Source organism: Fringilla coelebs (genome assembly GCF_963513975.1).
Source record: "Fringilla coelebs genome assembly, chromosome: 20".
Classification (NCBI taxonomy): Eukaryota; Metazoa; Chordata; class Aves; order Passeriformes; family Fringillidae; genus Fringilla; species Fringilla coelebs.
Genome location: NC_140046.1, coordinates 9,431,649 through 9,459,257, shown reverse-complemented (window position 1 = coordinate 9,459,257; position 27,609 = coordinate 9,431,649). Strand labels below are relative to the sequence as shown.

The 27,609-nt window shown below is 45.3% G+C and overlaps 1 protein-coding gene across 1 annotated transcript in view; it reads right to left on the bottom strand.

The window, feature by feature from the left end:
* LOC311161339 (autism susceptibility gene 2 protein homolog) overlaps nt 1–27,609 on the bottom strand; it is a gene marked incomplete at both ends in the record, with an annotated part of 371,371 nt that overhangs the window by 127,113 nt on the left and 216,649 nt on the right. Inside the window, one exon of the mRNA XM_084218846.1 lies at nt 25,904–26,113. Coding sequence (XP_084074972.1) covers nt 25,904–26,113 — 210 coding nt within the window. The remainder of the gene's footprint in view (nt 1–25,903; nt 26,114–27,609) is intronic.

Sequence of the window (27,609 nt, the reverse complement as noted above, 5' to 3'; positions counted from 1 at the left end):
GTCTGCAGCACCTCTGACTGTGCAGAGCCATCTGCCACGGGGACACTCCTGCAGTCACAGCAAACGGAAAAATATCTGAGTTCCTGGAATGGCTTCCCAAGGAAACCCTGGAAGAGAAAATCTGAGAGTGCCCAAGAGCTGAGAGGAAACAATTCATGCTCCCATTCAGAGACATTTGCTGACCTCAGCAGCTTTGGTCCTGTGCAGGGCCAGGAGCTGGACTCTGATGATCCCTGTGGGTCCCTTCCAACTCAGGATATTCTGTGATTCTATGATTTGGGTGCTGCCTCCTTTCACCCAGGTCCCACCCAAGCCATGTCTTTGGTTCTATTTCAAACATCTGAGTTCCTGGGGTAACTAAGGCAAAACCAACACCTCAAATGAATTTCTGCAGGAGTTTTTGCCCTATGAAATCACCGTGGATCACCCCTGTGCTTTGACAGAGCTGGGGTATCACACCCAAAGCTGGTGGAGGACTCACAACTATGGATTTCCCTCTGCTCTCAATCCCCTCTGTGCTGTGTGCTGTGGAAACACAAGGCATTGCTCCGGCTCTGCAAAGCTCACAAATCCCTGGGACAAACCCTGCAGAATTTGGCTGCAAGCACACTGGATCCACTGCTCCTGTGAGAGCTGCTGCATGAATATCTCCCCCCTCACACGAAGGAAGGAGGAGCACAGGGCTCTTTGCCTCGTGGCATTGCTCCAGGCTCTCTCAAAGCCTGCAATGGTGTTTCTAAAGAGCCACTGATCCAGGGCTGTAAGAGTTCTTGGCAAAAGCCTGTGCTGGATGGTGCTGAGCCAGGGAGAGAGGAAAAGGCTGCTGCACTGTGCTCAGAAGGACCAAAGCCCAGCCAGGACAGCTCTGACCTGTGCTTCCCAGGGCGCTGATAGTTCTAGGACAGAAGCCTTTCATCAGGGGAAAAACACATCTTTTTTCCTTTATATAGAGGGACCTTTTGTAGTGGGAAAACAAGCACAGAAGATGAGAACTCACTTCACACCATCACCAGGCCAACAAAAAGACTGTGTCACCTGAGGCAGATCCAAAACAGCACATGGAAGTGAGAGGGAAACGTCCACTCTTGGTGGCTTTAGCCAGGCTGTGCTGCAGGAGAGTATTGCATTTGCAGGGACCCCCGTGGCAGGAAGGAATGATGACTGACTCCATGTTCTCAGAAGGCCAAGGTATTATTTTATTATACTATATTATATTAAAGAATGCTATACTAAACTATAGTAAAGAATACAGAAAGGATAGTTACAGAAGGCTAAAAAGATAATAATGAAAACTCGTGACTCTCTCCAGATCCTGACACAGCTTAGCCCTGACTGGCCAATGAGTGAAAACAACTCCCAGCAGAATGCAATGGAACAATCACCTGTGGGTGAACAATCTCCACACACACTCCACAGGAGCACTACACAGGAGAAGCAAATCAGATAAGAATTGTTTTCCTTTTTCTCTGAGGCTTCTCAGCTTTCCAGGAGAAAAATCCTGGGCAAAGGGATTTTTCCAGAAAACCTGAATGCCACGGGAAGGGTGGCCACAAAATATGAGGTGCGTAAAGTAGAGGGCAACAGGGAATAACAGAGAATAACAGGGCGTCCATCACTGCAGGTGCCCAGAACACACCCCCAGTGCTCCAGCAGAGCACAGGGGCAGTGAGGGTTGGTCACTGCTGCAGGGAGCTGCTGGGACACATCCCAAAAAGCATTATTAGGGTTCCCAGGGACATGGGGACAAGGAGCCGTGCATGGATGTGATCCGACACCCGCATCTGCTGGCACACAAACAAGGCACACCTTCATCCCCCAGGCGGGGCTGGAGTCGCTGCTGCCTGGTTTGAACATTTTCAATTGCTCCCAAAGCTGAGGGGGCTGCAAGGCAGGAGCCAGCCCTTGCTCTGGCAGGAGCCTGAGCCCAATCATTGTCCCCAAACAATGAATGTCCCCAAGCCAAGCGGCCCGCCAGGCTCCAGCAGCGCTGCTGATGGCTGCAGAAAGCCAGGATCCTTCGGGAGTTATCACAGAAAGGCGACCCCAAGGCGGTGAATAATGTGCTCTGACTCCATGATGAACAATTGCTTTATTAACACTATACTATATGACATTAATACTATATTATAACTATACTATATTAAAGATATATTATACTATACTATACAGAAGAAAAACCCGTGACTGTCTGAGACAGCCAGGACACAGCTTTGACCCAACTGGCCGAGGAAACAAAACAATCTTCAGCAGAATGCAATTGATAAATCACTTTGGGTAAACAATCTCCATAATGCATTCCACAGGTGCAAAGCAACAGGAGCAGTGAATAGAGATAAGAATTGTTTTCTCTTCTTCTCTCTGTGCTTCTCACTGCCTTCCCAGGAAAAGTCCTGGGACAGAGAATTATATCTCTCTCTGTTCAGCCCATGTGAATGCCACAGGGAGTGACTCAGGAACAGGTGGGATGTGGGCAGCCAGCATGCTGGGGTTTGCAGATGGAAGTATGAGCAGCAGCACCTTTATCCAGGGACAATCCCCCTTGAGTTTCAGAATTTGTGCCTGTGAGACAGGTTCAGGCCACTGAGTTGAGAATTCACTTTGTCATGGTGTCTCCCAGTTTGCCATACACTGACACTCTTAGGAGAGCAGCCAGGGGTGGTGGGAGAGCAAACTCACAAATAGGGCATTTCCTTGTAAGTGGGAAAAAATTCAGTTGTCACTCCAAATGGACCAACATTTGCTGATATCTGTTACTGTAACAAGTGGACAGTTTGAGCAATGATCTCTCCAAACCACCAAACAGTTGATAGGATGAAAAAAGCTCCTAGACCATTTGATGTATATCCTGAAATGGATTTCTGCTCAATAAAAGCACTCCACCAAAGCAGGAGATGGCAGGAGCTGTCCTAAACCACAGCAGCACAGTCTGGCTCACACCTACTGCTGCAGAGGGACCACTACAGTCCTACACCAAACCAAGGCTGGACAGCAGCTACTCCACAGCCAACCTGAGAAAGTGAAATTCTGGAAGCACCAGAATTCACTTCAAAAAGTTAAACTGCACCAGAGCAGCCGTGTCACCCAGCATTTTCCTACACAAACACACGCTCCACCCCCTGCCACGTGAAACTGCAAGTGAATGTTTAAATACACAGGCATATGTGGTTCTTTACTTGGATCACACAAGGCATCAGTTACTGATGATGGAAATGGCTGATGCAGAAAAATCCAGACCCACAGCACTCACCATCAGAAATGCTGTGATACAAGCTGGCCTCATCCCATTGATTTTGAGGCAAGTAATTCTCTCTTTCAGCGAGGACTGACCTGTGATACTTCACAGGAATGCACTTCCCAAAGTGGATGAGCATTTGCACAATCAATAAAATGCACACAATCAATATCTCCCCAAAAGACGGTCAATAACTGAAACAAGTATTAAGTTAGAAGTCACTCCAGCAACAACATTGAAAGGATTAAAACATTATTCCCTTTATCCCTGTATTCTTCTTCTTCTCACATCACAGCAAGCAACTAACCTTCAGAGACCAAAGCAGAAATAAATAAAAAAGCCAAGAGCAAAGATCAACCGAGATTTTGACTCTGCAAATTCACAGTATTGACAGCATTGCCCTTGAGCACAAGCCCAGCTGTTGGGAGGGATGGGTTTATATCCAGCCTCTACAGAAACCCCCTCTGAACCTTACACTCTAAGCTCTGCAGTGAACAGGAATGAAGGACCCTTATTGAAATGAGAAGCTAGCACTTAGGACTGTTAGTAAGTACAAATTTAGAACTCTTAGTAAATACAAATCCATAATAAAATGCCTGTGGCAGCAGGTTAATTCACAACATCCATTTCTTTTGATCATGATTTGTATTTTCACAGGGTTCCTAAAACTAAGATAGATTTTCCTCTAACACCTTGATATTTCCATTGAAACTGTTGTGAAATGCCTCTACACCATTTCCCCCCCCCAGAAATAAATCCTACTTGATCAAACTGGGGATCTTTCTGCACACTGTAACACCAACCAAGATTTCAGTGTTTACCAGCAGGAGCACAGTGGTGTCTTAGTTCAGATGCTAAACCTACAAATGGAACACTTCTAGATTGATACCAACACATCCCACACTCACAGTGCTGCATTTTGTGTTATTAATAAAGGACTGTTATTCATACATACAAATGTGCCCCACACTATTTCACCTAAAACATCATTTGGGTGTTGCAAATTGCTTGTCTCTTTTTAGAGCACACCTTGCTCCCGTTTCACACTGATTTGCAGGATATGGAAACCACAGGACATGTCTGAGAGATAAGACAGAACACACTGTAAACCTAGGAGTATTTATCACAAACCCCACATTATCTACTGCTGCAGCCACTGCCTTTTTTCTTCATAGTTGTTATTATTTGCCTGTATATAATGGAAAGCTAAATACCCCCATGTTCTACTAGGCTTGTATCCTGCCTTGGCATATTTAACCTGACAAAGAGCAGCACAAGCTGGTCACAAGTATGCAGAGGAATTAACTATTTTAAAGCAGGTTTTCAATGGAGAGCCCTGGCCCATTCATAAATGCAGTTCTAATTATTCTGCTGGAAATTATGCTTTCCATTAACATCCGTTCCTATGTGTGCCAGAGTGGCACACACTGCAGCTCATGCTCTGAAATGCCTGGACAGGGCAGTCTCAGGTGTGTCTTGCAGCACAACATACAGAAAAACCATCTTTTCTCATGATTTTCTAAAGATAACATACATAAAACACACGTACAAACATGCAGCACTACCTTTGTCAGGACAGCCCTTCAGTAACTCTGTTAGAAATACACATTAAATGCTCCTATCAAGTGAGCACCATATCAAACCCCCTCATTTTTAACTCATCTAACCCAGCCTGGCCATGGCAAATTACTCACATACACATTTTAAAGGCATGTTACAAACCCCCAGCATGAGGCAGTCCACATTGGATCTTCCAAACTTAATTTTAAGCCACAAGACACACACTTTCAACATAATTATCACTACCATATGGGCAGCTCTGCTATTGTGCTGGTTCTAATTAGGATTGTATATGTTACACATGTTGAAAGAGTTTGCAAATATGTTTTGTGGTTGACAGTTAAGCTCAGTATTTAAAGTAATGTGAACTTTTGTATGTTTACATTGCATTTGCTGTAACAAATACATCATGTGCATAATAAACATACATATGTGCACATATACATGTATACACACTATTTTGTTTTAGCAAAATAAACATAAAACAGGTGTCAGAAATGTTAAAACTCATAACTGGAATAAACACATTCACCAAAAATTTAAATTCAATGCAGTCCTACTCAGCTATTGGATTCTACAGACAGGATCCAGAAGTACTTCCACTTTCTTACTAACATACTAAATTCACTGGATATTGGTATTTACATCTGTAATCTTGTATATGCTACTCAAAATTTGGAATTAACTTCTCCAAGAAGTTATCTGTGTGTCTATCTATTGAGATGTAGTTTTTTGCCACCAAAAGCAATTCAAAGATAGAAAATAAAATTTGAGTTAAAATCTTGTAATGGTACAGCACAAAAGCCAACAGAGTAGAGGCATAGAAAGGCAAAGTATCAACAGCATACAGGTAAAGAACAAAAATCAATTCTTTACAAGTACAAAGCCTGGGGCAATTAATTTAATTCTAAAACCTTATACAAATATGCCAGGCATGCAGCTGCTGTCTGTGAATTGCAAGCAGGGCTTTGGAACTCTGTTTTCCCAATCATTATTTTATTAGATGTGTGTACCTCTCCCTTTTGATTTGTGAGAGCCTTACATGATGAAAGAGCAGTACACAGACACATTTAATTGCTAATGATACTGTGCTCTGTTTCAAGTTTCAGCATTAACATCTCAAGGTAGAAGAGCATTACAATCCTTTCAAAGCTTTAAAACCCACTTTTCACATAAACACATTACAGCCTGAGCTTCCCTTTCCAGTCTTTTGTCTTGCTCTCACCCTTCAGTTCAAAGTCATAAAATAACAAGATATCTCAATATTAGATAACTCCTGATGCTGCTTTGAAGCAAGAGGACAGCAAAGCACCAGTCTCTATCAATAACACACAGGCATCTCTGAGCACGACCTGCCTACCTGCACAGGGGCACAGCATCGTCATTTTCACTTATTCAAAGAGACTTTAAAGGCTCAGGCCACTTAAAAACGGATGGAATCAGTTGTCTCAATGCTCCTTGTCCAGGGCAGGCTGCAGAGGGCAGGTGTGGCAGCTTTACATCATCTCTGCTCAGACAGATTCCACTGCCCTGGTGGGGATGGGATGGAGCACAGGGCAGGGCAGCCCCTGACACACCTGACCCACGGGCCTTTCCCCAGAATAGAACTGAGTGCCCACAGTGCTTCCAACAGGCACAGAGATCTATTCACACCCAGCAGGGTGCAGGGAGTCCTGCTAGCAGAGCATGGATGAGCCGCAAGGAAACCAAAACACTTCCAGAAGCAGCATTCTGTCCTTGATGTAGTAAAATTAAATACTGATGCACACAATTTAATCCTACCTGGAGGACCTGCCTCCACCATTCCAGCAGGCTGAAATAAAAAGCTCAGCCTAACACATTAACTGTCAGTCTCAGGTTTGCAGCTCACATACCCCTATCATATTGAATGCAAGTTATGCTGATTTGGCATTATAAAATTATTTGCAACCACATTTGACTGATGAGGAGTAATCAAGGTAGAGGAGAGGAGCTGAAGTGCTTCCATGGTAAGACAGACTGTGGTGTGAGCTTATTCCTCATCAGACAGCTGAGAATACACCAGGAGGGGAAAGTCTGTAGGCAGCTATGCTGGGCTGGATGGGAGTCAGGCCTCTGCTCCTCATCAGTAAAGGGGAAATGGGGGAGAAGGATGAGAAACGGGTATTCTTTAGTTGTAGGAGTTACAGGTTTGCTAAAGGGAGACCTGCCCTTCACCAGTTAGGCCAATTCTCTAAATGCATGCAAAGCAAGAGAGAAACATTCACTTCCATCTCTCACTACACTCCACAGAATTAGTTACTCCACTGGAAAAGACACATAACATCTAACCTTCAGGTTAATCCCTATTTATAATGAAGATGTTATAATTAGTGATCTCTACCACTCCCATCCAGCCATACTGAAACATTTCTACACTTCTTAGTCCATTAAAACATAATGACAGCTGAATAATACATCAGCAAGGCTGATCACAGGCAAAATAGAGTTTGTCAGTTCTCCTGCTCCTAATCTGCTACAGCAGCATGACAGCAGCCAAACCTGTCCTGTCTCACAGGACCCAACAGAATTGTAGCTCCCCATTTCAGCTGCTCTGATGGCTGGTGTGGGAGATGATGACAAGGAGGAGCCACTGCTGCTTTTGTAAGCTTCAGTCACGCCCAGGAACACCCAAGGATGATTGTGAAGATGCTTAATGGGATCACATTCCCTCTGCAAATTCCCTTGCACTTCAGCAAATAGGTTTTAATAAGGGAAGTTTTCAGGAGCTTCACAGGGGGACCCCAACAACCTCTTGGGCTCTGTCTGCTCCCCAGGAGTTTCCTGCCCCTTGATTTATGTCATTTCCTGCAGTGGTCCCTCAGGGTACTGAGCCAGGCTAGCACTCACATCAGACCACAAAGATCTTCCAACACCAAACCCTTCACTCTTTTCCACAACCACCAAAGCAATTAAAGCATTGCCATTCACACTCCCATTCTGGGCCCCCAGCTGACTGCCCAAAGGATCCAGGGGCAAGTGACACCTTTAGAAATGTAATTTCTATTTCTCTAAGAAAGGTTTCTATCCCTGTATCAGAAGTTTTGACAAATTTAGTGTTAACTACAGTTTTACTGGATGTGGGAGAAGAATTCATCACTCACTGTGAGTCAGTTACAGCCAAGGTAGAGCAGCCAACAGAAAAGGGGAGCAAGGCAGTACACGGGTCTGCTTTTCTCTCACAGATTTTTCTATTTTCAAATAGAACCGCAGATGGTTTGGGTTGGAAGTGACCTTACAGATAATTTAGTTCCAGCCATGGACAGGGGGAGCTTCCACCAGACCAAATTGCAACAAAGAGCATGTTTGACTCTCAACAAGTCACACCATCAGCCTCTTGCCTCTCAGCAGAATACATTTCCACTTCCAGTCCTGCTGTCAGACCTGTGTGAAGGCTCTGAATGTTTTCAGACTCTCACTATGTAGTCAAACAGCTGCTCCACACAAGCAAAGCCAATAAATGCCGCTTTGGAGAGATAAAAGAGCAAACCCTGGAACTCTGATTCCCTGTCAGCTGATGCCGTGGCTGCCTTTGCTATCTGTCTGCCTTTTCCTCTGCTTCAAGTGGCAGGAGGAGGCCAGTCTGATCATAACTGGAATCTGCTTCTCGTTAACTACAAAACCAGAACACATCCCCAACTTTTCCCCCTAAACAAGTATTCTATGCGAAGGGCAAAAAATCGCAGAATGGTTTGGGTCAGAAGGGACTTTAAAACCCATTTAGTGCCACTCCTGTCCTGGCAGGGACACCTCCCACTGTCCCAGGCTGCTCCCAGCCCTGTCCAGCCTGGCCTTGGGCACTGCCAGGGATCCAGGGGCAGCCACAGCTGCTCTGGGCACCCTGTGCCAGGGCCTGCCCACCCTCACAGGGAACACTTCCTTCCCAATATCTAATATAAATCTCCTCTCTTTTAGTTTAAAACAATTCTCCCTTGTACTATCATTATCTGCTCATGCAAAAAATCCCGTTTTTTACAAGCTCCCTTTAGGCGCTGGAAGGGGCTTTGAGGTCTCCCTGGAACCTTTTCTTCTCGAGGCTGTACACCCCCAGCCTTTTAATCCTGTCTTCCAGAGGCAAAAACAAAAAAGAAAAGAAGAGGAAAGAAAGGGAAAGGAGGGGAAAGGAGGGGAAAGGAGGGGAAAGGAGGGGAAAGGAGGGGAAAGAAGGGGAAGGAAGGGGAAGCAGCAGCCCTGCCCTCAGAGCTCGGTGCCGCAGTTCCCCGGCGCGGCCCGCAGGGGGAGCCCCAGCGCCGCCCAGGAGCGGCCGGCCCGGCCCGGGCGGGCTCCGCGCGCCCCCGGGCCCTGAGGGGGAAAGGGCGGCGCTGGGAACGGCCCGCGGAGACACGGCCGGGAGAGGGGCACGGGGGGCAGCAATCCTTCCCAGGGGGACACCCTGGCACAGGGTGCGCAGAGCGGCTGTGGTTGCCCCTGGATCCCCGGCAGTGCCCAAGGCCAGGCTGGATGGGGTTTGGAGCAGCCTGGGACAGTGGGAGGTGTCCCTGCCATGGCAGGGGTGGCGCTGCATGGGCTTTAAAGTCCCTTCCAACCCAAACCCTTCTGGCGTTCTACCATTCTATGCATAATAATTTTTTGTTAAATAAGGAGAAAGGAGTGGGAAAGAGGAGCTGGTTACACGGAAGAACCATGAAAATGGTGCAAGGTCAGGAGGAGCCACACAAGGAGCGACTGAGGGCACTTGGTCTGTTCAGCCTGAGGAGGCCCAAGTGAGACCTCATCGGGGTCTGCAGCTCCTCCTGAGGGACAGCTCCAATCTCTGCTCTGTGGGACAGGAACAGCTGGGGCTGGGCCAGGGCAGGCTCAGGGTGGATGTCAGGAAAGGTTCTTTCCCCAGAGGGTGCTGGGCACTGCTCAGGGAATGGGCACAGCCCTGAGGCTGCCAGAGCTCCAGGAGCTCCAGGGATGCCCAGGCTGGGATTGTTGGGGTGTCTGTGCAGGGCCAGGAGCTGGACTGGGTGATTCCTACAGGTCCCTTCCAGCTGAGGATATTCTGTGACCAGGAAAACCAAAGGATGGGGGAGGAATGTTTTCCCTTAGGGGCTGCTCTCATGACAGAAGTCACAACAGAATGTTTCAGCAGAGATCACCTGGTGGTGGAGAAAACTGGCTGCAACTCCTTGTACTCACAGTTAATGCCAAGGGCCCCAAGTGTCCCAGCACAGTGCAAACACATCCTTCTCCCTGCTCCTCAAGCCCACGGACACCCTGGGAAAATTCTTTCATAAGCAGGAGCATGCTTTGTGTTGATGTAAAAGAGCAAGCAACAATTTTCACAACAGTTACAAAGTATTGCCTAAAAATCTTTCAGTCATAGACAAAAGGCTCTTTTATCTAATTTTTACATATAAAAATATATATATTATTTACATCCTATTTATTTGCTTTTTACCTCTTTCTCACCTAAACCTTTTAGCATAAAACTTCCATCAGGACATTAAAAAATAAGAGAGAAGTCAAAGTAGTACTTAAAATCAAATATCCAAATCACTGAAGTAAATAAAACATTTAAAATATTGTAAATTATCAGAATTGTGTAGTGTATTGTATGGATAGAAATGTCAAAGTGCTGACTGCCCCCATTCCCCACATTTGCAGACACAGCTCTCATCTGCTATCAGCAAAATCCTCCCAAGTATTTTAACAACCATTCATTCTTCTTAAAAAGCCTTTCTGGATAGAAAACAAAAAAAGGTTCTTCATTACACCTAACAAGCTGTAGAAGTCCCAGTTCAAGGGTGAAAGGAAGGACGGGCAGAAAATTGCCTTTCCCCTCCAATCTGAGTCAAACATCTGAGATGTATTCAGAAGAGCCTTTTGCTGCAGCTCCTACCTGGCACTGCCCTGTGCCCTGCACGGGTGCCTTGCAGAAGTGCCTGTCCCTCCCTGCTCCCTCCCTGCTCCCTCCACAGCTCAACAGGAGCTCCATGGGCTGAACCCTGCACAGGCACAAGCCCCCAGAGCTCCTTCCAGTGCCCCTTCTCCCACAGCACCCTCATGCCAAGCTCGGGGTGCTCCAGCCACGAGACTGGGCAAGGAGCTGAGAGAAGAATCTGTGGATCTCCAGTTCTCTTTGTTTCAGGAGAACCTTTTCATTTCGTTGCGCTTGGCTCAGAGTTGCTGGTTTTATCTTGCATTTCACACTTAAGGAAACCCAGCCAGGCCTGCCAAATACTACAAGGTTTTCTGTCAAAACTTGGACAAGCTGAAAAGTTTTACATTCTTTTAACCGTAAACCTTAAAGCAACTCAGATTTTTATTTTACTCGCAGCTCAGGTTGGAGTGTTCCATGACATTTGGCCAACCTGGCTTGAGTTTTCTGTTTGAGGTTTCATTACGAACTCCTAATTCCAGAACAGAGTAATTAATACTTTTACTAATAGTATCTGTAGTAAAAGATTATAGGACTTGGAAGAATGACTCTGAGTGCAATTTGCTGCCCAGCAGGCTGCACACAATCCAGAAAGGAGATCAGTCATCTAATTCGACTTCCAAAGCTGTGTGCTAACAAAAAAGCAAAGGCCTTTGGAGACCCAGCTGCAGGACCATTCCCTCAGCTGGCCTCAGCAGTGCTTGTTCTCCACGTCACAGTAACAGCCCCAGAGCAGACCCCGAGGAACAGCGATGGACAGCAGTTTCTGTTCCCAGAAATTACTCGCTCAGTGTGACACAACAGTTTGGGTTGGAGGGGCCCTCGGGGGTGACCTCATCCAAGCCCCACTCCAAGCAAGGCTTATTCAGGAGAGATCCGGCTGCTCAGGGGAGAGGTGGATGGTCCAAGGATGCAGATCCCACAGCCTCGGGACTGAAGGGACCTGCCTGCCTCTCTGGCAGATCTCAGCAGAGTTAAATGATTTGGGATTTTTTTTTTTTTTGAGCTGGACTCTGACCTCCTCAGCTTTGTATTGCCCACGTTCCTCAATGCTCCTCTGCTGGCGCTGCACGTGAGAGCCAGCATGGAACCACAATGGGGGGACAGACCACACCCAGCTGAGTACAGATGCCAAATCTGGAATTTCTGCTGTCCATTTCCCTTATTTTCTAGTCTACCCCAAAATATGATGATGCTTTAGAGCCTGAAGATTAAATACAAGCAGTAAGCGGTGGCACGCTGCAGGCTGGGCAGCACAGAGTGCAGCAACACCTCTGCCAGGTGGGCTTGGACTGTGGCAGCACTCAGCTGGGTGTCAGTGGGACTGGTGGCATGAGGAACTGTTACACAGGCTTGTGATGGAGCTCAAATGTTTTCATTAACATAAACGAGCAGAAGTTAGGTTAATAATCTGAACACACTGACAGATGTTCAACAAACACTTGGCATTGCTGCAGCCAGAACAAGAAAGAATTCAGTGTTATCTTGGAACAGCCTGCAGAACAACACAAGTGAAGCAGCAAAGCTCTGGTACCAGCTTAGACACATGGACACACAGAAAAGCCAGGTTCTCTCCTAGCACAGGCCCAAGAGGCACCAGGATACAGCTCAGCCATGTGAAGACCTGAAAAATTTGCAACTCATGGAAAAAGAGATTTTACTTTAAATGCAAGTAAACAGCACTACAGTGGGAGCAAGGGGCGGGCTGCTCTTGCAGGAAAGGAAAGTCTCCACTGCTTTACATTAAATTAAGACATCTCCTGAGTTTTGTCTTCAAGTTCTGCTCAAGTTCAATCCGAGGCAAGTTCTAAACACAACAAAGGGCTTTTACTCCCCTCAAAATGTAATTACTGTATAGAGACACAGGATTAGTAAAAATGACGAATTTGGGAGGAACAGTGACATGAATGCATTCTGGCCAAAAAAAAGCAAAACCCCACTAAACCTTTATTCAATAATTAATAGAAAAGCTCAGGGAACACCATGTGTGAAAAGTTCCATCAGGATCAGGGAACTGGACATGGCTGGACAGCAAGGACCTCATTACTTACGGTTCCTGTATGGTTTGGGGTGCCTGTGTTGGAAAGGTTCAGATAAATACACTGGTTTGGGGTTTTTTAATGTGTTAACACTATTCACAAGTGTAAGGGAAATAGTAGGATCTAAAGCTTGTAAATGAGCTACAATCTTGGAGGAGCTAAAGATTAGATCGACCTGTGTTGCATCACTTTACAAGTTAAATATTTTTCTTAAAGTGCTAATCCAATCCAAACAAGGGTTTGATTCTAAATTAAACAAACTCCACTTTTATTGGTATTAACAAAAATATGCAATGCTAATTTCAGCAGGCAAGCACTAACAAGAGCAGCTATGCAGGCTTTGCTTTCTCCAGGGCAAAGAAGGAAGGACATTAAGCTCAATTTCCTTTTTTCCAAACAAAACACATTATGTTACAAAATACACTGTGAGGTTTATATTCAAAAAAAAAACCAAAAACCAAAACAAACAACAAAACAAAACCCCAAATTTCCTACACACCCATGTTTTTAAAGAGTCTTTTAAAAAACCCACTTTCATTGCATCTCCACTTCTGATTCAATTTGCTGTCAAAGGTCATGAGCTAAAATATACAGTTTACGCTAAAAGCAGGAAGCGGGGTAAGTAATTGAATAACATCAGGAAATGGAAGAATACTGCCATTTTCCTAATGGATATAGTACAAGGTTTATTCTCTCCAAATTTAATTCTAGGAGCTCCTGTAGTAAGAGCTTTATTTTTCTTCAGCTTGAATTTTAGCCTACAAGGTTTAAAGCAAAATCCTCGTGCAATCAAAAGAACAAAATACCACAGCAGCTTTATTTTCTAACAGACAAAGATGATCATTTCTGCAGGAAAAAGAAACCCCCCATCAACAGTGTCTGAAAACAGAGCTGGCATAGCAGGTTGGCTGCTTAATATACATGGGCTGGAAATAATTCTACTAAATCAGAGTCCTGAATTATTCATGAAAAACAGATTTTCATGATTTAAATTAGAAAGACTTAAAATTACAAGCCTTGCATTGCTATTGATAGGTAAGATCTCTTTCCCCCTAAGCGATGTTACAGTCTCATACAGCTCCACTCCTGGAAATGCTTTATGATCACTCTAAAATAGTACAAAAATCTCCTGACACTCACTCCTTCTGGAAACAACACACCCTCTGGTACATGATTTAGACCAGTAATAGCCCACCAGTAATGATTATATCAAAATATATCATTACGATAATGAATAAAGTTTGAAGGGATCATTTTCAGTATTTATTGCATATTAAAGCACAGGTTCATTTAAAACATTGGAAGCACAAGCCTCAGTAGTGCAAATAAACTCCTTCCATCATGAAAAACACTGCACTTCTTACAGGAAGCATCAGACCACAAATCTGACTTCAGATCTTTCCAAAGCATTTTGTAATGATACCCAATGCAGCCTCCCTCCCTGCACTGTTACTGATTTATAAAGACAATGCCATTAATAAGCTGAAGGCTTGCACTGCTCCCTGGGAGCTGCCAGGAATTCCACACATCCACTCATTCCACACAAATCCCGTCAGCTGCGATGGCTCCAGAGCTTTGCATTAGGAATTATTAATATTCATTCATCACGCAGGTACAGCCTTTCATCTGCAGATCTCCAAACTCTGCACAAATTCTCCAATTAAACCTATCTGCCTTGATTAGGGATTGGTAGACAAGTTGTTCCTGATGAAACACCACTTCCATGCAGGGTGAGCTGTGGGGCTGGGGCGTGCAGAGCCCACGGCAGGTCCGGTGCAGCTCCAGCCCAGCACTGTGGCCGTGCCCTCGCAGGGGCCACGTCTGGACACTGTCTGAGCTCCTGGCAGTTCATGCAGAGGCTGCTCCAGGCTTTTCTACACTCTAAGAGTATTTTTTGGAAATCCTCAGCCTGAGCTATAGCTCAAATGTTAATGCCAGCAGCACCTGAACTGAATTGAGTAAGGGCAGTTTGGGCTGGGCCAGAGTCCAGAGCAGGAGCAGGGGAGCAGCTGGGATAACCCAGCATCCAAAGGACTCATTAGTAACAGCTTCTGTGGGCTAAGGCACAATCCCTGCCTCCTGAATCTTTTACTTTGGCACAGGAGATATGGAAACTCACTCCTTTTCCAGTTAGCAGGATCAGTCCTCAACACATCGTTCTGTATCATCAAGGGAAGTGAAGACAACCAATATCAAATCTTGCAAACTGAGAGCATCATGCCACCCAAATATAGCTTTTATTTGACAACACAACTCTAAGTCATCAGTATCCTGTCATTTCCTTCTTCAGAACCAAAGCACAGAGCACTTGTCTGGATATTAATTTATTTTCTTAAACATAGGAGTTATTTTCCTTCACCTAGCAAGCCCTATTGAGCAGGTTATATAATTAACATCAAAGCAATTTGAATGCTGCTTGACTTGCTAAAAGCTAGTAAACAAGCAGGAAGCAATAAGGTGCTTTACAAGAAAAGAACATGTGTCGGGGGGAAGGGAGACAATAAAACATTAAACAGATTGATTAGTGATTTTAACAGAATTTCCATTTTTATTAACTCTCTGCATGCTTTGGGCACTCGAGTTTTATTTCATTTAAAAAGGTAGAAGATCGTTTTGTTCAACTAGATTAGAGAAAAACCTGTTCAGAGGGAAATTATGAGAAAGGTTGTCAAAAATAAAAGTAGTGTGGAGAAACTTCATGTGCCAAATATCTGCTGCTTCCAATGGCTAGGATAAAATCCACCTGGCTTTATGACTGAAATATTTTTTATTAACATATTTAGAAAAAGCCAACCTGAAATCACAAGGAAAGGTATCAAACCTCAGCTTCCAGTTCCACACCCATTCTTAGCTGTATTATTTTTATTGATTTAAGCATGTGAGCCTGGGAATAGGGTCAGCAGGGCTTAGACTTGACAGCATTTTATGAGCAAACTTGGGGGTTTCTCTCTTGCTTCTCTGTTCATGCAGAAAAGAGTTGCATGAGAGGGAACTCAGTTCCTCTTTCTTAAGCCCACAGGTCCATTACAACCATTTGTAACTCCACCACGTGGGAAAAGGAACATAGGACATGGGGACTTTGAGGTCAGTGACTCAGTCTTTGCTGTCAGAGACTGCAATGGCCCGTGGCTTTTTATATGACCTAAATCAACTTCTGCCTGCAAACCAATTATGTTCCTGCTTCCTTCTCCAACAATTTCTTCCAAGATCTCAGCAGGCTTTGGGCTGAAGGCTTAACTTCCTGCACTAGTTTACACCTCTGTCACATTTTGTCAAAGTTTACCTTCAATAGATCTGAGATGTCTCAGGATGTTCACCATGGACAGATCTAGAAAGACTAACACTCTATTCCTGTGTCTTTGTTTTGCTGGACTCCAGAGAGCACAGCTTTCTGGTGTCTTCCATGCTAGGAGGAATTGTGATTAAACTGCAATAGCAATTCTTTAATTGGAGAAAGTGGAGACTCTCATTTCCTTCAAGCAGGTGCCTCGAGCTCACAGAGCCCAGCAGAGGAGGAAGGCAGACACCAGGGGAGCAGCTATGGCCAGGAACAGCCTCCTGCACCCTCCTGAGTAAGGGGGGACTTTGCTACAAGTTTAGTTTGTTCAAGGAAGTCCACTCACAACAGAGTGACTCATTTCAATAGCCTTCAATAGCTGATCCAATGCAGATGGAGAAATCTGAAACTGATCTTACACTGACTATTGAAAAATGGGATATTAGACACATCAGGAGTAGGCATTTTGTCACAGTCTGTACAGTGCTGATATTAGAGACAAACTTGAAACACAGAGCCACGGTAACTTTTGCAGTCAATCTTCTATAAAAATATTTGTATTCTTGTAGCAAATTAATTAAAAATTCTTAAGGGTAACTCTTTCATTTTTGCTTATAGAACCTTACTGTATTTTAATACTGAGCAGCAAAAATTGTTGCAGGGAAAGATCAGGAAGAAAGGAAAAGTTTGTTTTGTCTGTTTTAGGAGTCATGGCCTTACACAGTAATGGCCACACTGTGTTCTTCAGCTGGCTCCACCACTGATCCAAATATCCACTGAAATTATCCAAGAGTTCAGCAAGCTTAGAGAAAACAATCACCTATGGCATATTTTGCTAGTAACAGAGGAGGCCTTCCTAGTGCACAGAGCTCATATACTGTTGATAAAGCATTAAACATAGGAAATGCGGGACTTGTTCCATTTCAGTGGGTTTGGGCCCAAATTAAGATGTCTTGATTTTATAAAATTGCAGCATTACAACTTTTGAAACTCCACAAAGCAGACAACAACTTTCTCCAGGCTGAGGAAGATTATCAATAATTCTCTTAAGCTGTACACCCAGGTCATTTTTTGCCAAAATGAAATAAATAGCACGAAAGTTTAGTAGTGCATCCTGTTTCCCCCAGCAATGCCATGCTACCTCTGGGGACATAGGCAGCCTCTGGGGCTGGCCAGAGCCAGCCAGGCTAAATCCAGGGAAAGCTCCAGAACTCCCCAATGGTCCCCAAAGCCCTGCAAGCCATGAAAGCAATTGTGTGAGCTCCGTGCTGGAATTTCACAGGGATTTACTGCACACTGCCATTCCCCTGCCCTCAGCTCCCCACTTGTGATAAATCCCAGCCCCAAGGGCAGCTGCTCAGGCCCAGGGCAGTCACAGCTTCCCTTCATGCCCAAGGGACTGGAATGGATCAGCTCTAAAAGCAGGAGTGCTGCCTTTAGGCTACCAAGAGACAGAAAACCATCCCACTTAGCCAAGCCAAGGCACTGCTGCTTCCCTTGGGAAGGCCAGACAGGGAGCCTTCCACAGCCTTGGGAAGGGAGCAGCCCCTCTCAGTGCTGTTCACTGGCACTTTGAAAGTGTCCTTGTCCATTTCTCAAAACCATGGCCCAGGTCTGTGTCCCTGAGTCCATGGAGTTACAGCACTCAGGAGCTAGACTAAGGCTACAAAAGCCTGAGCAGGAGTTTAAGCATCCTTGGGAGGCTGAAATGCTCCTGAGGCTGCTCCCAGCACCCACAGTGGGGCACCGCAGCCTCCCTGTGCCCCCTGCAGCAGCCCCTGCAGCACAGCAATGCTGCAAACCCAGCCTGTGCTGCTGGGAGCCAGAGCCACAGCCAAATCCATGGCTCCTACGCCTCCTGCCCTACTGAAAACTGAGTTTGTAGAGGAAAAAACAAGAATGCAGTAACATAACTCAAATGTGAGGATGTATTTCTGTGCTTACAATTAATCTGCAGGCAAACCCAGAGGTTACAAGTCTTGGCCTACATTTATTTCTAGAATGTGAAAAAAATATTTTAAAAAGTTCTGGATGACTTCCTTTTTAAATTAAAAATGGTCACTTTATTATACTGTCTTATAATACTTAAACTAGCATTTAATTTATCTCCAGGCAGACTCAGTCAAAATTAATTTTTTGTTTAATTTCTTACTAGTAACATGCATGGAAACTTTTAAGACAGCAATTGATTGCATTGAACATTTAAAATATGGTTCACTTCCTGGCACATTTAACAATCATTTAAGTTTTCAATTAAAGTAGGGTGCCAACATTAAAAGAAAAAAGATAATCCTGAGAGACAATAGCTGCCCTGTGCACAAGAATCTATTTTTTTTTTTACAAAAATTCTCAAGATGTCTAATTGATTAATATAATTAGGTTAGCCCAAAAGTGATTGTTTCTAATCTCCTTTTTTTCAGTTGGAATTCGCTGGGAGTTTGTATCACACTGGAAGGAGCACACAGGGGCCCCTCCTCTGCCACAGCATTACCTGGTCAGGTAACAGCATAGTGACATCTCTGCAACTCTATCTCAGAGCAAACTGGAGCCAAAAGAGAAAGTGAAATGCAGCAGGGCAGAGCAGAGAGAGTGGCAATATTTGCATTAGAAATAAAAACATGCCAACATTGCTCATTTTCTTGCAAGCCTGATCACACTCAACATAACAGCAACGGCAGGCACAAGCACACGAGGCAAAGAAACCCTTCCTCTGCCTCAGCCCAGGGGTGATCAGCTCACACCCTCAGCTTGAGAGAAATGGGAGAGATCTTAATATCCCACTGCCTATTCCAGATGTGATCTGAGTTCCTCCACGCTCCTCCTTGGCTGCACAAGCTCCACCAGCCAGAAGCATCACAGCAATCACAGTCACCACGTCAGGTGCTAATGAGTCCTGGTTAAGGGACAGTCCACACTGCCCAGCAGCTGATCTTTCATCCAGAGTGGCCAAACCAGCCTCTGACCAAGTTTTAAGCTTGTATTGTTCTGGGTCTGCACCAGCTGCTCACACACAGCAGGCTCTGAGCTGGGCAGTGCACAGAGCAGCACACACACAGGATCAAACCATCATACCCAACACAGTGCTTCTGAGGCTGACACAGCACTTGCTACTTCAGCACCAATAAACAATATCTGGGTAGAGTTCCTCTCACCTTTGGGCACATAACTCATTGACAGCACAGGGGCATGACAAAAAACAGGCCCTTTTCTTCCACCCTTGTCAGCCCTGCAAGGGAAGCTGTCCATGGAGAAGCCATTTTGAGTCCCTGGGACTTCCCAAAATGTATTTTTAAGCCTTCTAGCAGGGATAACATCCTGAGTAATCAATTTGACTCATGATTACTATTTCAAACACAGGCTCATACCCAGACGAAAAAAGCACACTTACATGGCAATATATACAGAACAATAACATTGCCAGATGGTATAATACTGAGCAGAATTAATTTCACACATGATGTTTTCAAGGTGTTAAAATATGTCACAGCTTCTGCTAATAAAACATCTTCCTCTCCACTCCTCCTTTTAAGAAAATGCTCCCTTCCCACCAGCCTGTATTTTACATTATATGTGTTTCCATCCTGATAAGGGCAGCTGATTGCTTGCAAACCTAATTACAGTCAAATGAAAGTCTTTCAGAACCATCATTAGCAATTAGGACCTGCTGGATTTGCAGTGTATCATTTAGAGAGGTATAATTCAATGGCTTATTGAAAAATTGCAGGTGAAACTGGTGATTATGCGGGGGGGACGCCTGTGACACGTCACTGTGGGCGAGCATTGGGTGGAGTGGCAGCTCCCTGAGCACTGATCAGTGACTGCAGGGGCTTGTTCTGGCTGAGCACAGCCCTGCCCTGCCCAGAGCAGTGTTCTGGGACCAGCTCTGCACTCCCTGAGCCTGGCTTTGTGCGTGCTCTCCTGGAATCCAACGTGCCCATTGAGGAGCTCGGGGAAGCCAGGGGGATGTGCAGCACGGAACAACAGGCACACAAAGCCACACACATCATTTTTCAGTCCTTTCCGCAGAGAACAACAGTCTTTTCTGTGCCCATTGAGCTCAATTATATATTATCAGGGCCCAGAAGTTGTTTGGATGCTTTTGAGCAGCTGGGTGCCTTCACAGATGACGCAGTGGATACGGTGACTGCGGGTTAAGTGCAGCTGGAGATTTCTGTGGCCTCTGATCAGAGGCAAACAGCAGTTGAGAATCACAAAATGCTTGTAATTCAAGCACTGTTTGTCACCCACGGCGCTTTCCAAACGGGAAATGAGAAGGGGACTGAATGGCAGCCCAGCTTTCAGCACATGCTCCCACACAGGCAGGAATCCACACACTGTGCATGTGTGAAAATAAAGTGTGGGTCCCTGCCAAGGGTGAAATTACCAACTGGCCAGCATGAAGCACTCAGCATTTGCACAGCACATGGTGGACTGGATAAACTGAGCTGGACATTAGCAGAGACAGAGGATATTGGCTTACAAAACCTGCCCCCTCTTTAGCCGTCCCCCTCTATTTGCACACCATGTGTAACATTTACCCCTCAAAAACCCCACACAGCCCAGCCTACACCTCTGCAAAGCCTCACCTCTTCATTTCTTCCCCACAGATCTCTTTCCCTTTTTCTATCCTACAAAGGGTTCTCAAACAGATCTACCCATCCCCTTTATCACATGAACATCTTCTCCCACTGTATTACTGCACCCACTCATGCCATGATGTAACCTCAAAGCACAGTTACCCAGACATGGCCCTTTATATTCTTTCAGAGCTCTGATTTTTTTTTCATCATTTCATGGGTTATTTTTTAAAACAAATGTTGTTTGATATGCTAGATTAATAACCAGTGCTTTGAGTGACACGATACCAACACAGTTTTGTTAAACCAGTGGCCCCTGTAGGTTGCTGGTGACACTTGTTGTAGGTGCCTTCAGACTTTTGCAACACTGGCACAGAATTAAACCACACCATGCAGACTGAAGCACAAACAGTAAATCTACTCATTTCAAAGTGGCTGCACTAGCATCTTCAATCTGAAAAAAAACCCCTAAACCAAGAAACTTCTCCCTTTACATACAGAATGGGAACATTATCTCCCTTTCCATCAAGGTGTGGCCATATCCCTGCTGACCTGATCCTGGCTGATACTACTCCCAAGGCATGTATGTGATTTGTCCCACATTTTACCAGTCAGTTCTCATGTTTCCTGTCACTTCATAAAAAACCAGACCTCCAGCAGTGCAAAACCAGCCCAAAAATCCCACATACAGCTTCAATCCCCTGTGCTGCCCTGCACGAGGTAGTTTCACAGCCCAGGGTCCTTCCTGAGCTTCAGAAGTTTTACAGTCACTGAAATCCACCGGCTGCCAGTACAGAATCCCAAATCCCAGTAGCTCTGTTCAAGGAGGTTCAAGCCTTTATCACTCACTCCGGGCGATGCATGCATGCAGGATTTCCAAGGTGTGTGACCTCACACTGCACAAATCCATCCCCATTTCTTCCCTTGCCCAGAGCTCCAGCAGGGAGTCCAAGAAGTGAAACATTTCTCCGCGGCTGTGTATCGTCCTTGCAGCTGCTACGGCTCTCCCAGAGCCCACCCACAATTTCATTTTCAATTAGCAGCTCTTCGAAAAGTAGTAATGAAAGCAGTTGCTAAAGAGCACTCAGATGTCATTGAGAGCCTGCAAACCCAAACTGTAAATAGCACATTGTAAATCGCTTGTCAGCACAGCGACCTCTCGCCGGGATCACAGTGCCGGTGACAATCCGGCCCATCTGCTGCGCTCCCCGCGCGGTGCCACCGCAGCCCGGAGCTGCCTCCGCCGCTCCCGGAGCCCTGGGCAGCGGGGCTGGGGGCTGCGGGGCTGGGGGCTGCGGGGCTGGGGGCTGCGGGGCTGGAGGCTGCACCAGGCACCCTGACCGCGGGGCTGGGAGATGCGGGGTTGGGGGCTGCGGGGCTGGGAGCTGCACCGGCCATCCTGACCGCGGGGCTGGGAGATGCGGGGTTGGGGGCTGCGGGACTGGGAGCTGCACCAGGCGCCCTGACCGCAGGGCTGGGAGCTGCGGGGCTGGGAGCTGCGGGGCTGGGAGCTGCACCAGCCACCCTGACCCTAGGACTGGGAGCTGCACCAGCCACCCTGACCCTAGGACTGGGAGCTGCACCAGCCACCCTGACCCTAGGACTGGGAGCTGCACCAGCCACCCTGGCCCAAGACAGGCTCAGCCCCACGGGCATTTCACCCTCTGCACCGCTGCTTTGCTGCACTGAGGCACATGTGCACCTCTGCACCAGGGGACAAGTGTGCTGGCACTGAATCAACACAGAACCACATGGTGCTCTCGAGTGACGATGGCAGAGGACAAACGGCAGGGGACAACGATGGCTGTCCACATCAGCCGCCCAAAGGCTCAGCTGTCTCAAATTTAGGATGTATAGATTCAGGGCGAGACTGCCAAGGGAATCGTGCGCTTAATTCCGAATGGAACAGCTTCAGCACTCCCCTCCCTCCCCTTTAATTGATTCATGTGATGGACCACGAGGTGAAAGCCGCTGGTTTATAACACTTGTAGCTGGGGACTGCCAGAGTCAGCAGTGTATCCTCTGCTGCTGTTCTTCCCATTTTTCCTTTATCTCATTATAATTTACCTCGCAATTCATTTCTCCATCATGAGTTTTCTTCCCTCTATTTATCATCTGCCTCCTATTTATTACCAGTTGTTTCCTTCTCTGCACTCCTGCAGTATCTGGGATTGGGATTTGGTATTCTGGAAGCATCTCTGGAATCAGGTGGTGAAGGCAGAGCCCAGCAGCTGCTGGCTCTCATGCACGCATGAGCCAGCCAAGGCACCCCTTGCCCAACACACACACTGCTGCTTTAGAAGCATATCCAGAGATGATCCTCTTCTGCAAGAAGATGCAAAAATCTCCCACCAGATGAAGAAAAACAGTGAAGAAATGGTGGAGGTAGCACAAGTCAATGTCTTCTGCTCCTTTCAAATCACACACCCACTGAACAAAGAGAAATGATCCTTCCCCCTCATTATCAAAATACTCTCAACACTCCTTCTGCCCTGAAAGCTCATTGTTTCCTGGTATGCCCCACTGTGCTCAGACCTCGAGGAATAAAATCTCATTAAAACCCATTTAAAAATGTTTGCCACCCTTTTACTACTTTAAAAATGTTCACTTGAAGATTTCCAAATGATTTTTACAGAAAGCACATAAAAACATGCCATCACCAATTAATGTAAAGGAAATGAAATTTAAAACGCTGGAGAAATATTCTGATGAGTCTTATGTTTGCTTAACGCCAACTAAAATTTCCTCGAGGCATTTAATAAGTACATTTATAAAAGCTCACAAAGAAGAGTTCAAAAGTCTTCTCGCTAGTAAAATATGAGCCTTAATTAACCTACAGTTTCACATTTTCTGGATTTCAATAAACCTGTAGGCATTTCAGCAGAGCTGGATAAATACCTGCATGAATACTGCAAGGATTTTCTCTGAAAACTAATTAGCAATGCTTTCAATAGCTGACTTCAACTAAATCTGTTTGACAAGGGAGCTTCATACCCTAAATCCTGCAGTGAGAGTTACTTCCAGCAGATAACAGATTTCACAGGAAAGCATATGCAACAGGACTGTTAACCACTGGAAAAACTATGAACGAGGTCTTCAGATAGAAAACGTTTCCCAGCAAGGACAGACTGCAGCCAAGGTCCTATGCAAGCACAGGAATGCAAGTGACAGCTCTGAGATTGCAGCCTGCCATCCAGTTACAGTAATCAGAGGTGACAATCCAGGATTCCCCCAGGGACAGGAGAGGAAGGATAAATTGTTTGTGTATCAAATACAAAGCCCTAATACAGCAAGGACATTGTATACATGCAGAAGCCTCCTGAACTTTAGGTGAGGGCACCCCTGCTGTGTCACACACAAACCACAGTGGCCCCAGCTCTTGGTCACTGCTGTCAGAGAAGGCTGACAAGCAAATCTACCTCCCCTTCAGGAGCCCAGGGATTTCAGTGGGATGGATCTGGGTGGGGAAAGCAACCCAAGGTGTGCAGCCTAGAGTCACTTGAGGAGGAGAAGTGTAACATGATCAGAAAACAAACATGCTCAGGACTTATCAATCTCCTCCTTCTTTTGTGCTCTTCACCATTTGTCTTGAAAAAGGTCAGAAAATGCTTACCCCAAACTCTTTGTATGTCTTATGCATGTCTTTCCAAAGAACTCTGCAGTCTTTTCCATGACATCTTTTTTCCATGTTAAGTGCCAAAGCTGTATGTGTTTGTCAGCACCTAAACCATTCATAAGACTTAAATGTTCTTATCTGAGAAGCTCTACCCCTACCACATGTATTACATTTCTATTCAGCAAGATATTTTATTTCCTCTCAGTCTTATGCCTTAGGAATTAGGCAGTATACTCAGATTTATCAGCTCAAAGGAAAAGCATTTTCCATGACATTTGTCAACTCAATACCTTCCAAGCCAATGCATATTCATTCCCAAAAACACAACCTCACAAATAATCTCCGTCAGCAGGAAGGGCAGTTCCCTTCACAGATGAAATTCTGGGCAGAAAGGTTCCACCTGGCATTAGGCCCCACTAGGAGAGTTCTCAGTGCACACAGTCAGTCTGACAGACCAAAACAGAGCAGAGACCACAGAGGTGAACACGGGAAACAGTCAAGGAAACACAGCAACCTTCAATATCTTCTGGTAGTGGAATCATTGCATCAACTATCCTGAAGAGTTTCCCCCATCTTCCTTTGAAATACCAAGCAAAATTGAATCAGAAGAAACACCTTTAACAGCTGGTAGTGTGGAATAGGCATTTTACAATTTCTTTGCTCTGCTGAAGAATTGTATAATCTCTTACTATATTCCTGTATATAGCTTAACATATAGGCTTTAAAATTATCATGACAACCTATTTCTTCCCAGCTTCTTTAACTTTGCATATCAAAATTGAATACAACTCAGCATACTTGTCATCCTCAATGTTCCTTCCATCTCCCTAAACTCACAAAATGAGAAGCAGTGAAGTCTCACTATTTGCTACAAGTTTCTCTGCAAGGCGAGGTTTGGTCTGCACTAAACAAGGATGAAAACTGATTCCATGAATATCAACCATCTCCATTAAACATTTAACTTTTGATTCAAGAGTCATTAATATCACTCAAATACAGGCAAAAGCTGACCTCGTCCCTACTACTATGTATATTATCAGCCTCATAGAAATCACACTTGTCACATTTGCTTCCTTAAAAAGCACAACAAACACAACACTGCACAGTCATGAAGACAAATCCAATGTTTTCAGCCTCCAGCTTTGCAATCCTGGCTGTTGCCTGCTCAGTCCCACCACTGTTGGGAAGGCAGACATTCTTGCTCAGGGTGGGTGATCAGTAACCCAGGGGAGCAGACACCAGCACCACTGACACCTCACAAATTAGCTCCTCACATTCTAATCAGCTTTGCCTTGATTAACAGCTGCCCTTCTTGCAATCGCCTCACCTCACCCTGGATGTTCAGGGGGCTCTTCTGCTTCTGTGTACAAGGCCTGAAGACAAGAAGGTCTTTATGGAACAAAACTGGCCTTGCACCCACAGAGAGACCTCATTTGTTTGCCCTGACAGTCTCACAGCCAGCCTGTGGAAAGCTCTTCTCCCTTTTACACACTTATTAATCAGATCAGCATCAATGCACCACTTGCTCTCCCTCTCAGTGGTAGGACACTGCACCACGTCACACGCAAGAGCCCAAGCACAAAACAACTACAAAAGCATTGAAATAAGCAATCCCACAAAATGAGAAATTGGCTTCTACATACCATGAACCATCGGGCAGAGCCCTCCCTCCCCGCAGCAGGAAACTTGTCTCCCACCTGTCTGAGGCCCTTGGGTAACTTCTTCCTTTTCCCAAAGTGCTGGCACAGGTTTCGGTCATTTTCCCGGTCGGAGCTGTACTGGTGGTGGTGGAGCCTGTTCTTTTTTGGCAGGTATGACAGCCCATTGGTAAGTGCTTCCCTTTTCTTCTTGGCTAGAGGATTCTGTCGCTTCTCCACACGTTCCTGAGGTTTCAGAGCTATGTCCTTCTGCAGAGAGAGGAGAAAAACACCGTGGTCAAACTACAGCTCTGGTTTGGTTCCAGGTGACCTGCAAAGCACTCTCAGGGCAATGCTGCAATCACCAGAAAAGGAACAAACCCACCCTTCACTGATGTCCTCTGAATCAAAAGATAGGCAAATGCTAAAGAGAATTCACAGGATGAAGTGAGTGCATGGAAGGAGACACATCCCCCTTGAGACTTCATACAGCCAACCTCAATTCTCATAAGCATCTCATGTATCAAGAGAGCACACATTCAGAAGACAGCACTTGTTTATCATGCTTAAATTAACAATCTGCTTTGATTTAAACAATGCTTGACTTTTCAATATTTATTCTTATTATTTCTTGTATTTGAGAAGCCAAGGCACGAGCTGACCTAAATCCAATTAGGGCCAATGAATCTCCATTGACTTCAGGGCATGCTTCCCTCAAGCCTGACATAAGCAGTAGATTTCCAAGTCTCAGAGAGAGGGGTGAAAAGTGCATGAAAAAAGCAACTTGTATTTGAAAACTTTGTCACTGACCCTTTAACCTCCAGAATCAATGTCTGTCTATAAAAAATACTCCACTCTTGTAACACAATTGCGAGTTGTGTCACTTAGCCCACAGCTGTTTTCTTACAAATAACCTGCAACACACAGAATCCCTATTTTCATTTCAGATAAATGCTACTTGAAATGAATCGTTTTCAACAACACAGAATTACAGGCAGAGGAAGAGGAGGCTGGAGAATTCATTAGGAGAGAAAAATGAGAAGCTATTGAGAAGATGTTAATTACAGTGCAGATTCTGCATCCAGAATCTGAGCTGAGTCACATCTACTCCTACAGCTGCCCACTTGGGGTCTGGTGCTGCCCTGGGAGGGGAGGTTACTGAAGCAGGGCTGTGCTTTCAGCACTCTCTGCTAACGTACCTGGCTTGGGCCAGAAGCTTCCATGCCCACCATAAGGTGCTGGGTAATCTTGTGAGCCTTTCAGCTGTTGTTTACAGTCACTTAATATTATAACTGACAGCAGGAAGGGCTATTGGTCCCTGTGTCACATAAAGACTGAGGCTCAGGAGAATATAATTCAAATTATGGCACCTTTTTATGCAAAAAAACATGCCTAAAGGCAAAAAGCAGTTTGGCTTTAATTAAAGACTGCTCCCTAAATGACTCTCTAAAACACAAGAGCTTCACAAAATTCATAACTGAAACCAATGAGATGATTAATTAAACTGAAGACAGTCATTGTTCAAATTTGATATTTAGCAAAGGGAAGGATTTTACAGGCATTGAAGACAGGAGGAATGAAGAGAAGCTGTAAGACATTTTTTCTACCTTTTCTTCACCTAAGACACCACAGGACTTTTCCCAGGGTTTTTCTTCTCAGTGTTATTCCTATCCAAAACATGAGGAGCCTTGTCCAGCCTCATGAAAGAGAATCTGAGCATCCTTAGCTACAACACAGGATTAGTAATTTAAGAAACCTCCTGTGTC